Source organism: Struthio camelus, chromosome Z, assembly GCF_040807025.1.
Source record: "Struthio camelus isolate bStrCam1 chromosome Z, bStrCam1.hap1, whole genome shotgun sequence".
Lineage (NCBI taxonomy): Eukaryota > Metazoa > Chordata > Aves > Struthioniformes > Struthionidae > Struthio > Struthio camelus.
In genome coordinates, this window is record NC_090982.1 from 44,913,926 (window position 1) to 44,926,419 (window position 12,494).

Sequence of the window (12,494 nt, forward strand, 5' to 3'; positions counted from 1 at the left end):
GGTAAACCACACTGGAAACATCTGGATATGTACTGACCTACTGTATTAAGTGACCTACTGTATTAAGACCGCTTAGCAGAGCACTTAAATATCAGTTAAACAAAACTTGTAGAGTAGGATTTAAAGAGCTGGCAAATAGCCCTTTTTTTAAACTAGATTAGCAAAGCCTGCCTTAATCTCTTTTCATATGGAATAATGTCAATGACCTCTATTACTCCTCTCTGAGCCACTTCTTCTGTGATAAAATGACAAAGGCAGTATTCCAGCTGTGATAATTATATTTTATTCTATTGTCAAGGTAGGACTAGTAAGTTTTAATGATGCTGCACATTGAGCAGATTATCTTCCAGCGCGTGCCTGATGTGACGCCTAGATCTGTCCTATCGCTTTGTATGAATAGTTGAAGTCATTCATGTCTCTCCCATTTGTCTTCAGTCTGTACACTGCCTACCCTCCTCGCTTTGCCAGCTTACTAAGGAGCTTAGCAAAACCTTTTTGTTATGAAGGGAACTTTGCTAAGTGTAATCCCCAAACTACATACTGAATTTTTTAAACAGCAATGGAAACAGCTGTTGTAGTTCATGTGCCCTTGGTATAGGGGGTTTTATTTCCCCCTTCATCTTTAGAGTCTTTATTCTCTGCAATGATCGGAAGTGGTCAGATGAATGCCATTATGCAGGGTAGTAATGGTACAGTTTGTATGTTCCTATGACAATATGGACTGGTCTGCAGGTTGAGAGATACTGCACCATTCCAGGGAAGGCAGGTTCACCTGACAGATAAGTGTCCAAAGAAAAATATCTCAGATAGTGCTTCTCCTTTGGTCTCAGTGAACAATCCTAAGGTAAGGAAGAGCTTGGAGCAAATGTAGTTTTCACAGAGGTTCTTCAACATTTTCTGAATTTACTACAGACATCACCCTAAGACACTGTTGGGCTTGGCTTAAAGTAATTGCTCAAACTGTTTGTAAAAGTCTTTTACAAAGTATCCCAAACTTTGAAATGAATGGTTTCATTGTCATTTTTCCATTTACAGTGATTCTTTAGGATCTGTTTATGACCTGGAGCAGTATTCTCACACGTATTGCTTTAAACAAAAACAACAACCCATTGTCCTATAGCTTAATCTGTATCACCACAATCCTTTGGAATACTCCCAAGAATACTAAAATTATGACTAACCACACAAGAACTGGTTAAGGTACCCTGAATCAAAGCTGCTCCTTATTTCTTCAAGAAGCTGTCCCAAGCTTGGAGCTTTATACATTTGCTTGTAGTTTGTTGCTTTCTAAATTACTGCCTCTCTTCTGGTCTCCTTACTGAGGTAGAGGCAAGTAGAACACCTCTATTACTTTAGGAGTACTTGCATTCTTATGATTTGAGAATATCTGTACACGCTGTCCGTATCTTGTCAATCTTCAAGTCTTATCGATCAGGAAGAAAGTTACTTACAAGGCTTACATCCAACCTGGTGTTTCCCTGGATGCTGTCTCCTGCCTATGGGCTTTTGTATATTATCAATGGATACCATCAGCTAGATGTGTGATATCTTACTTATTCCACTATATCAGAAAATAGGCTTATGTCTAGACTAGTATCCATATTTTTCAATTCTAAATTGGTAGTAAAACAGCATTTTTCTAGTCAAGCTAACTTGTTTTTTTTAAAAAAAGAGAAACTTGCAGAAAGAGTCCTGCACTTGAATTAGTGGTTACTCCCAATGAGACTGTGTAAGAATCACGTTTTAACAAGCCTAATGATCAGCCTGGATCAATACAATTTTGTCTCAGTACAAGAAAGACTGAGCTTACTGCACGTATTGCATGTTAGTGTGAGAACAAGACAAAATTCAGACAAGGACATCACTGTCAGCTAGTAGAACAGAAAAGGAAAGTTATTCTGTATATATGCACCTCCAATCCCTTTGAGCTTGTCTTCCCGGGTCATTTGAGGAAAGGCACCTCTTGTGATTTCTTCAGTTTTGTACATGAGATCTAAAAGTAATCAATCACCAAAAGCACTTACCATGCTACAGCTGTACTCCGTAAGCCTACAACAGGAGTACAAGATCAACAAGTGGCTGGCCAATTAGCAACTCGGAGCTGCACCTAGCCCTTCCTGCAGTTACTACGCTCCCCTGCTTCCTTGGGCTTGGGCCCCTCGCTGCCCAGCAGCAGCAGCGCTGCGTTGCGCAGTCCGAGCACGACGCTCACGGTGCCTCCTTGTGAGTCAGGCACAAGATGGGAAATGCTTAACCACGTTAGGCAAAGTTCTCCCTTGGGCTGGGTCTTACACAGACTTGTCCTACATGGGCAAAGGACTGAAATGAGATGTTCTCTTCCTGGTTCTGCTTCCGGTCTGCTGAAGCAATCTCAGGCGAATGACTTTAACTTTGTGCCTCAGCGTTTACCTCTCCTGAGATTTCTGTAAGTAAGTGCTATGAATAGATAAGCTACGGATCTGTCTCACCCATTAGCTGGCAACATCCAACTATACAGATGTACCTCTTAGCAAAACAAGTATTTTACACAATAAAGAGGGCTGGTTATCCACACCACAAAAGCATTTTCGCATATCCCAGACTGATCTCCTTGCTCGTTAGCTGGTTTCTTCATCAGGCAGGAGCTAGCCTTGACCTTTTCTACAATGCATTGTCAAAACTGCTGACCTACAATTCATACTCTGGTTAAGCTCATTTTCTTGCAAGGTGTTGGTTCAGAAAAAAACAAAAACAAAAAACTAACATTTAAGTTGCCAAATCATCTTCATGCAATTGAATATTGAACTGGATAGCATATTTTGTTTTGGAAAAGTCTGTTTAATTCAAAGCTCTCTGGAAAGATGTTTTAAAACAACCTACATAAACATATCAATGTGATGCGTATACTCTATGTACGTTAAGTTAAATATTCATGAAGCAACTGTGTGCTTTGTTTAAAATTGAGTTTGATAGATGGCTGTGTCAAAACTTGTGTCCAGGTTATTTAAAAGTCAAGTAAAACTTGAATTTTTAGGGCATTCCATGGTTGCCTATGTGTCTTATTTACATTACACAGAGGAGAAGAACTTCAGAAACACACAGATTCATTTGACAGCACCATCTGGTAGAAACAGGTGTAGTACCAATTAAAATCCACTTGAGGATACAGCTTCTCCAGATTAAGTATTTTTGCTGGTAGCAGAGAGTTGTCACAAGTTTTTTGTATACTTCCAATACATACCCCAGCTTCCTTATCTAAAAGGAAAATCACCACCAACAAGCATCAGACTGCATGAGCTGTCAAACCAAACATACAGAGCCAGTGTGGCAGATGTGTGCTCTCTCCTTCATGTGCCCATGTTTTAATTTCTTCCCTGTATTTGTCTCCTTGATAAGAGTGAGGAAAACTGCTGCCCTTACAGCTGGCCTCAGTTTGCATGATATATACCTGCCATAGTATTAAGATCTTGAAAATTATTAGACCTTACATATTTCCTCAATAAGGGCATTAGAATGTACTTGACATTCTTCATAAACTACTTCTGCTAATTTTACTACAAACAAGCCCCTTTGCCAGGAAAAAGAAATAATAAATAATTTACATTCAATAATATTACTGGTCATGCACTGATGCAAACTGTCTGTTTTCATTTATTAGATCAAGCCTCGGTGAAGTTGGACTGAATTGTATAAGTCTCAATGCAGTGAGATGAAAGGTAAAGGGGAATTGAGAACAAGCCAGCTGTTTCCTTTCTATCCTCACCCCATAGGAGTTATGATTCTCAGGCTTTGAATATTAACCCTCTTTCATAGAGCACCAAAGGTGAGTAACAGAAAGGAGGGTTGGTAAAGCACCAAGCTAGTGCAAGTCTGTTTTCTAGCTTCCCTTGAACACTTGGGATCCCTTCCTCCTCTCTACTTCAATACTATCAACCTTAAGTCTGCCAGATTCTGTGTTAGTGTTAGAGTAAAGCAGAGGAAGGAAAGGAGGGGGGAGGGAGTTTCACAAGGGGGTTTTTTGTTTGTTTTGCAAGGGTACAATCCAATTAGCTGCTCATAAAAACTAGGAAAAGCAGTCCTAACCTCTTAACACCATTCATACAGTTACCAGCAATACTATTTTAGTAATTAGTGCCTCTTTTCCCCCATTTATTCCTCCCTCCACATCACTTTTGTTTCACAGTGTGGTGGGACAAATTAAAAAAAAAAAAAAGAATCAATAAATACCAAAGTTTAAATTCTCCAGTTTTTCCTGTTGATACGGAATTGACATTTCAGACACCATCATTTAAGCTTGGCATTAGCTGGTACTCTCAAGGGTTTAAAAAACAAAACAACAGAAAGTCTTAAAAAGCTACTCCTGCTAGTCTTGCACTTCTGAACAAAGACCCAGGAGCAACTCCTGAACAGATGGTCTCTTCAGGGAATATAATCCCAAATGCAACCGCTAACCTTTCTAGGGCATCCAATAATTACACCTTCATTCACAAGATGATAACCATTCTTGTCTAAACTTTCTCCCATCTTGACAAAGCAGAAAGAAACTCATGCTTGTACTTACAAGTTGCATTAGTAATTTGCCTATATTCAGTACTGAGAAATCTGACATTGCAAGTTTTGGAATTTCAGCATTCACAGTGGCTGATAAAATACATGTATGATGAACAAACCTTCCAGTAAGAGGTAGGCAATCCCATCATTATTCCTGCAGTGTATTTCATTCTACTTCAGGTTTAGTTTACAGGCCATACGTGGTGCCATAACATGCAGAGTGTCTAGGGTCCAAAGAAAGCTTGCAGGTTTTTCATACTGCAGAAATACCTCTGTCTCAGCTTTTAAATCCAAGTTTGCTGAATTTCAAATTTCTGCTTTTCCTCACTGCAATACAAGTCACAGCTAACCCAATCTCTCAGAGCACTGCAGAAGACCATGGTTTCAGCAATTAACTCCCATCCATTTATTAGCTCTTGGGATTTAGTCCAAAGGGGTGAATTGGTATGCCAAAGCAATATAATACAAGTCCTACTGCTGAACAGAAGCATCTGCTATTATAGCTTGGAAAAGATGAGAGTTCCAAGAATTAAAAAGAAAGATCTTTATTTTTTTGTCTACACAGACATTGCCAGACACTGCCCCAATTCAGTTAAGAGCAACTTGTGAGTTTTACCACGTGAATTTTCAGGCTTAATATTCCATCTTTTCTATAGGTTTCTGTTTCTTATGGAGAAGACTTATTCTACACAGAATGCCATTTGTCTCAGGCTGGTTCCGACAATTCTTCCTAAAAAAGAGTAAACACAATGCAAGATTGGACACATGTAACTGGTGACTGTTTTCAATAATATTCCTATCCGAGCAACCATTAGGTTGCTAGATCCTTAAGACTGGTACAAAGTTACAAGGACCAGCTTCCCCCTCATCCTTTTGGAAAACGGTCAGAAACCAAAATCTGCAACTGTAATGTTTATAAAGCCTATATGCAAGAGAAGCTCTTTGCCTAACTAAGCAAAATTTCAGATCCTAATCCACTCTAAGTAAGTTAGTAGCAGCTCTAATGCTTTGTACTGGAATGGATCAACAGACAGTTTTGTAGTTGTAACTCATGCACACATACATTTGTGCATTGGGCAATGATGGTTTAGTTTAAGAGAATGGTGTTACACAAAACAAGAACAGTAGGTCATTGTAAAGCCAGTAAGAGGAGACTCTCTGGTTGTTTTATGTTGAAAAAGAAGTAGCCACGTAATTAAGTACATCCACTCATAGTGGATTACCATTAATGTAATCTTTTTTTTTTTCTGGTGCCCAACAGAATTTGTTTTTGTTTTTTTAAAAAAAGCACCTGTCTATTCTTCAGCCTTGCAAAGAGCTCCGTGACTTTGGTGTTAAGAATCTTGTATGCATTTCACTAGTTCATTCTCTATCAACAGCACTGGTAAAGCATTGAGTCATTATGTGTTTCCCATGTTCCTCAAGTAGATTTTCACATGTTTCAGTGCGTGAAACATTCCAATTCTGATACTGTCATGCATGTGCTAATAATTTGAAGAACTTTTCATTTCATTGAAAACTTGTTATACTCTTCCCCTCCTTCCACCAAAGGAAAGGAACAGCGATATAGTGAACTTTATATCACTGAAGTTCATACATATGAACATCAGCATGTTCATAGAATATATCAAGCTGTCCTCAGTTTATTTTTTCTAAAAACTGAGGATATTTGACTACCCTATCTAATTCCTTATCAGAAGATAGCATACAGTCTTTAAATGACTCAACATCACCCAGTCTGGTAGCAGTTAGGAGATCAGCATCTGAATTTATCTTCAGTATGGACAACTACTGGATCATAAACTTCCTTTATAACTTGACTCAGCTCCGTTTGCATAACCTTTCTTTCTTGGCTGAAGAGCTTATAACGTTGCCTTTGCAAAGCGCTGCCAAATCATCAGCCTGTTCTCAGAGAGTTGCAATTGCATTTTGAAAGCTGGTATTGCAAGTGCTGCACAATTACATAGTCTGTATTTCTATTCTGTAGCCGTCTGTACAGTATATCCATTTCTGGCACAGTGAGAACAAAGAAAGCAAGCAACACAGCCATTCAGCATTCGGAAGACTGAATAGTGCAAACTACTCACAAACGGGACCAAATGCCACCCTGATTCTTCCTGAAGCTTCTCCATGACTCTCAACTCTTCTGGGTTTTCTTAAGCCATATTTACAGTTCTTCCCTGGGAAGTCCACTGTTTTGCACTGGGTTTCGGCATCCTCCTCTTCAATGTGCCATCAAGGAGAGCTGAATGCATCAGTGAAACAAACAAAAAGAATAATGGGAACACAGACAAACGTTCAGAAAAAATACTTTCAGCTCTGCGTGTGTCCTGCAATATGTTCCTGCAGGTTTAATTGGCAAACATAACTGCACAAAATGTGCAAAAAGGAATCTGTCTTTTATCAGTGTTTCTACTTCAGGCCATCTACCCTTCACCACTCTTGTACTTTCCTATGTTTGAGCAATTCGTTTGTTCACCTCACATTCATAAAAGTCCACTGCTGTTTCAACAAACCTCCATCCATTTTTTCTTTCGCTACTGAGTACTGCACAAAGCATTCAGTAGGAACACTGCTCTCTAGCACATCGCATATTATGTTCCCTGAAATGCCGGTAGATTATCATAATGATTTCTCAGTACTGGATTATCTTCACACAGCACTTCAAACATTGACCAGAAATCTCCTGGCTTCAAAGGCTCAAATGACTTATCATGCCCTTGGGTACGTACTTAAGTTACACAAACCACAGTTTTGGCACTGAAACAAATCTTGGATAATACATCCCATTCTTATCATCTTGGTTGTATTACCACATTTCACAGTGAAGCGCACTATCCAGCTTTTAAACAGTGCTGGCTTTTCCAGGAAGTTACAGAGAAATAGCATTTTGCACATGAAATGTTGGGCTTCCATGATTTACCAGTCTTCCACACAAACATTTTAAGTCCCTGTACCCTGAATTTCTCCACAGCACCGCCCCCCCCCCCCCCCCAAAAAAAAAAAACCACACTAAGACACACAGATTCTTCCTGAACACACTGGTAGCCAGGCATGATTTTTAACAAAGCCCCTCACAGTGAAATGTTGACTTGCTCTTAGGATTTCTCACTTTGCTTTTGTTGTTGATAAGAACAAAGTTGTCAGGCTGAGGGAACCCAGAGTGTTTCACTTGCGATTTCTGCTCAAAAGTCATTCTGCTGAACTTGAATGATGTACTTTGTTCCAAAACCAAGTTCATCATACAAAGGAAGCTAGAAGCACGCAGTTCTAAAATAAATTCTTATCACTCACCTTATGGAGAAAATTGCAGGACAATTGGGGTATCAGGACTTTGTAACTTCATCCTGCTTTGGCGATTTCACCACATGCTTGCCTCTATGAGCTCGAGAACTGCCAGCAAAATCCCCACTGATGGATACTGCACAAACGCACCAGAGCTCTGTTAGAGGTTTCTGTAGGTATTTTAGCATTCTGCTAGGAACAGATCCCACTATCCCCAAGGTAAGAGCTGCCCCCTGCTAACAATGATACCCTAAAGTATACTTCACACCACCAAAAGTGCATCAAAACAAGACTGCAGCAGAACAGAAGACATCATCCAATACTAAGCTGTGCTACACAGGGATTCCCTTTATACTTTTTCTGACCTCTCAGTCATTAATAACAAAATGACACAACGCAAAAGCAAAACACACTGAGAACATCGCTAGCTGTGATCTTCATCTTTTCTGTAGCAGAGTGTACATAGGTTGTACGTATCTTTGTGTAAGTGAAAAACTACAGGACTCTGAAGAAGTCCGAAATTAGACTATCATTCTTGTAAACATTAAACAGGAATAAAATCTTGCATCACCAAGGATAGAAGCAGCTCTTAAACTGCAACGATAAAAAAAAAACAACAATCTTTTGGATAACATGCAGGACTGCTTTACATTTTAGTATCTTGCAACACTGATACTTCTGTTGCTTTATCATTAGAAAGAGTTTAGGCCTGCTAGTCAATCTTTTGGATACTAGACTGTTCCATGTAGCTTTTTAATAAAAACTACCTGTGCATTAAAGAGCCATTGATGATTTAGATTTCTGGAGGATGGTCTCTCAAAGTTTCTAATGTTTACTGCTAGGAAGAAAAAAGGAAAAAAAACAAGAAAACCTACATTTTATCCAATGGACAAAGAAAAATTTATCACCACGTTACAGCATGATCTGTGTACGTTAACTGCAGCTTTTTAGTCATTCTTTTTTCCATTAGATAAAGTGATATATGTTAGCCAAAGAAATACATAAAACAATACAAAGAGATGGCAAGAACTGGGGCTATAAGAGCAACCCTAGAACTACCTTCAGAACTGCAATGGAAGTTTTAGGTACAACATAAGGTTAACTAAGGAATTGTTAAGTTTGTTTGAACAGATCCGCAAAGGAGCTGAAGAAACAAACAAAAAATGATATCTGTAGTAATTACTTGCAGTACAGCTGTAAAAACGTTATCCTTACAGTCAGGAGAGCTAAGTAATACTAAAAGCGAACATTAAGCTATTAATTTTTCCTTTTCTAACGACCCACAAATTCTTCACTTAGAAAGGCCGAAAAATAAAAGCTAATACGTAACTGCTCATCCATTTAACTGCTAAGAGATGGGTTTTTTTGTCCTTGCAAAACCAGGGAGGAGAAAAGGTACATTAACCAACTCCTTAAACAGTTTTAGCAAGAATTCCTGTTTGCCTTTTTTGACACCACATTCATTCTGGAAGTGAATGAATGGGCAACACAAAGGCAAAAATTTAAATATCAAGACCAATCGCTTCTCTCTGTAGAATTCGATTAACAGCACGTGAAAGAAATCAGTTTCTCAACAGGTAAGTTATTCCAAAGTCACACATAAATAATTATTTATATAGGGCAAACATTTAATCAAAAAAGCCCCATCATACCATGCTCTTGGGACATCATGTGCTGATCATGTTGGTGCTTGCTTAGGCCATGAGCTGATTTCCATTGCTTTCTGAAAGAACAAGGAAGCGAATACTCACTTGAAAGAGTAACTGAGATACGGCATCCACAAAGCAATACTCGGAATAATTGCCCAGTTTTAAAGAACAGGCAGTAGGCTCAAAACAAGAGAAAAACATGATCATCAGCACACTTTAAGACTGCGGGCTACTCTACGTAGCACAAGTTACAGCTAACTCTAGCGCCTACTACGGCGACTAGGAATCGTATGGAAATCCAGCAACATCCGAGAAAATCAGGCGCAGGAGACAGCTCACAACCGGCCGAGCCCTTCCGGCGCCGGCGTTCCCGTGCCCGCAGCGGGGAGGCCCACACGCGGCCTGCGCTGAGGCGACGCCACGTGCGCGCAGGCCGCGGCGCTTCAGAGCCCGCCGCCGCCCGCCCCCGAGCGGCCCAGCTCCCCTCGGCCCCCCGGGGCCGCGCTCCAGCCCGACCTACCCTGGCCGGACCCAGCCCGCCGCCGCCGCTCACGCTCGGGGCCGTTGGGACACCGCGGGCCGCAGAGGCCAGGCGGGCGGGCACCCAACGGTCAGCAAACGGCTGCCGCGAGACCGAGCGAGAGCTCAACCGCCTCCCAGCGTACCCCGAGCGGGGCAAACCAACCCCCCGCGCAGCGGGGGGGTGCGACGTGTGCCAACCCGTCCCGCAGCGTGGGGAGCAGAGCCGGGCCGGGGGGGCTCCATGTCCCCACAGCGGCAGGCGGCAGCAGGCAGGAGCCCGAGCTGGAGAACGCGGGGAGGGCAGGGTTAAGGCAGCGAGGGCAGCTCACCCCCCCCCCCGGCCGAATGGAGCGATGCAGTAGCCCGCGGGCGGGGAGCACCCCGCCCCCAGCCCCGCCTGCGCGCAGGCGCAGTGCCGCAGCGCGACCGTTGAGCTCGCGCGGGGGGTGCGCTGCCGTTCCCGCCCCGGCGCTGCCGGCGGCCGCCTCAGGGCGGTGCTGCGAGCCGCCCGCGCCGCCCTCTGCCCCGCGGGTGCGGGCTGCTGCGGGCCCTCTGCCTCGGGGTTTTGTGTTGATTTAAGTAGCTGCGGTGGAAAATTCCCCAGTGTAACTGTTCTTCTGTGGGAGCGGCACTAATGTACTCACGGCATCTTTACGCCAGCGAGCCGAGCGCACGGTAGGGGTTTTACCAGTATGGCTAGTTCAAGCCTGCGCCCTGATAGCGTAGTTATATCGACGCATAAGGAGTGTTTTATGCCTAAAGCTCACACTGTGAAATAAACTCTCCCACTGCGGACACATGATCCTCCACAGCAGCAGGCTCTGGAGGACTCACATGGCTAGAGGTGGTCCTTGCTCTCAGCCGAGGTTAGGGCTCCCTCCTGAACACGCTAGGTCGGCCTTTTAGCAGAAGCTCTCCTCTGAAAGGCAATAAAGTTCATACAGAGACTACTACATGTGGGCATCCTGACCCTGTGAATTCCTCTGCCTGGAGCACTGGTCTGTGAGCCCCGAGGAGAGCTCTGCCCTGTATGCGTGCAAAGTATCCTCCGTTCCAGTGAGCGAGGAGGTGTGCAATAGCCCTGGAGATTTAATGTCCGAACACTGATAGAGGCTCAGGCATGACAGCACAGTCTCCGGATTTGCTGATCTTGTAAGTGGCAGGTGTGCATATAATGTACAAAAGACTGTGTGTTGGGGCGGGGGGGGTTGTGTACACCTGGAGGATAAGTTGAGACAGTGTAGAGAAAAAAGAGTGAGCTCCAGAGCGGGAACTGGTAACAGTTGTAGAGAAACCTTAGACCTGCACTGCTTTTTTGTCATCTGTCTTTCTTGCTCTCTGCATATAGCCATTGCGGCCTGCTTGCTTCTTCTAGCTGCTCCTTCCCTGCTTGGAATTAGCAGAGAGTGGTTACGTTTGGTGTCCAAAAGCCACAATTGCAAGTCATTTCTGCAGCGCAGCCTGACGTGTGACAAATCAGCTAAGTTACAGGAGGTCATAAAAGGGCTGCCAAACGCCTGAGTGTGATTCATGGCAGCCCTGACAGCTGGGAAGAAAAGATAAAAGCGAAAAAAAAAAAAAAGTTCAGGGCAGGCAATGTCAGCACTGGCAGCTTCTGGCTTAGAGAAGTGTACAGATTTCTCACAGTGCAGGATTCTTTCTCTGGTAAGTTAGGCTCAGTCTGCAGTCTGCACGGTGGAAGTTTATTCTTTTGTCATGTTGAGCATACCCCTAATGTAGACAGGGCATATTAGTGCTCTGTTTAACTTCATAGTGAGACTAATCAATACTGTTAACATTAATTTTAAGCAAATTCACAAGTGTTATCATGCTTACCTTCACTGGCTTTGTTTTATCCAAGTGCTGTTTTCCCCAGGAAGAAAATTGTCTTTATTGAAGTATTACTCAAATATTGCCTCAACTATAGCTCTTATGCACTCATAAAGGTCAGCACTTTAGTAAAATGATGCTGAAAACACAAAAGCAGTTGGTCTTGCAGAGGACACAGATCAGATCGTTGCTGACAGTCACACTAGTAAAGCAGTGGAAGCCTGTTACTGTGTTCTGCTCATTCAGGCAGGTGTTGCTTTGCAGCTTGAGGACAGCTGCCTGGACAGAGGTTGACTCAAGTTAAGCTAGTCCAGATTTCAATAACATAAGCTAACAGTATAGCAAAGAAAAAACCTTTAATGTGCGTGCCCTTTGTTATTTGTACCTCGGGATACAGAAGAGCTCAGATAGGCACACATCTTGAGAAAGCATTTTTTAGTTATAAAACACTAACTGATTATATGAAAACTAGGTCATTTCAGTTGTGCCCAGAAGTTGTTACTAGAACAATCAGATACCATTAGAGAAGAGGGGACCAGAGAGATTTTTCATATGACAGACATGGGTTAGGGACATAGGTCACAGGTGCTATCCTGGTTTTCCTAGTTCTTCTCCGCACCGAACAACTTGCTGACAGCAAGAATAAATAATCGGTGGAACAATTTACAAAGGACTGTA

General features: G+C 42.5%; 1 protein-coding gene, 1 long non-coding RNA gene and 1 other non-coding gene across 7 annotated transcripts in view; 1 reads left to right on the forward strand and 2 right to left on the reverse strand.

The window, feature by feature from the left end:
• LOC138064821 (band 4.1-like protein 4A) overlaps positions 1-3,765 on the forward strand; it is a 140,555-nt gene extending 136,790 nt beyond the window's left edge. For all 5 annotated transcript variants that reach the window (XM_068928827.1, XM_068928828.1, XM_068928829.1 and 2 more), the window contains one exon: positions 3,638-3,765. In XM_068928827.1, coding sequence (XP_068784928.1) covers positions 3,638-3,652 — 15 coding nt within the window. In that variant the 3' untranslated portion in view covers positions 3,653-3,765. The remainder of the gene's footprint in view (positions 1-3,637) is intronic.
• LOC138064822 (uncharacterized) lies at positions 1,548-10,389 on the reverse strand. The gene is made up of 5 exons (XR_011138066.1): positions 9,985-10,389; positions 9,468-9,538; positions 7,825-7,951; positions 6,618-6,775; positions 1,548-5,260 (listed from the first exon to the last, which is right to left on the reverse strand). It is a non-coding gene; the product is annotated as an uncharacterized lncRNA (long non-coding RNA).
• Positions 9,179-9,312, reverse strand: LOC138064870 (small nucleolar RNA SNORA13). The gene has a single exon (XR_011138127.1). It is a non-coding gene; the product is annotated as a small nucleolar RNA SNORA13 (small nucleolar RNA).
• Positions 10,390-12,494: the final 2,105 nt, after the last annotated feature.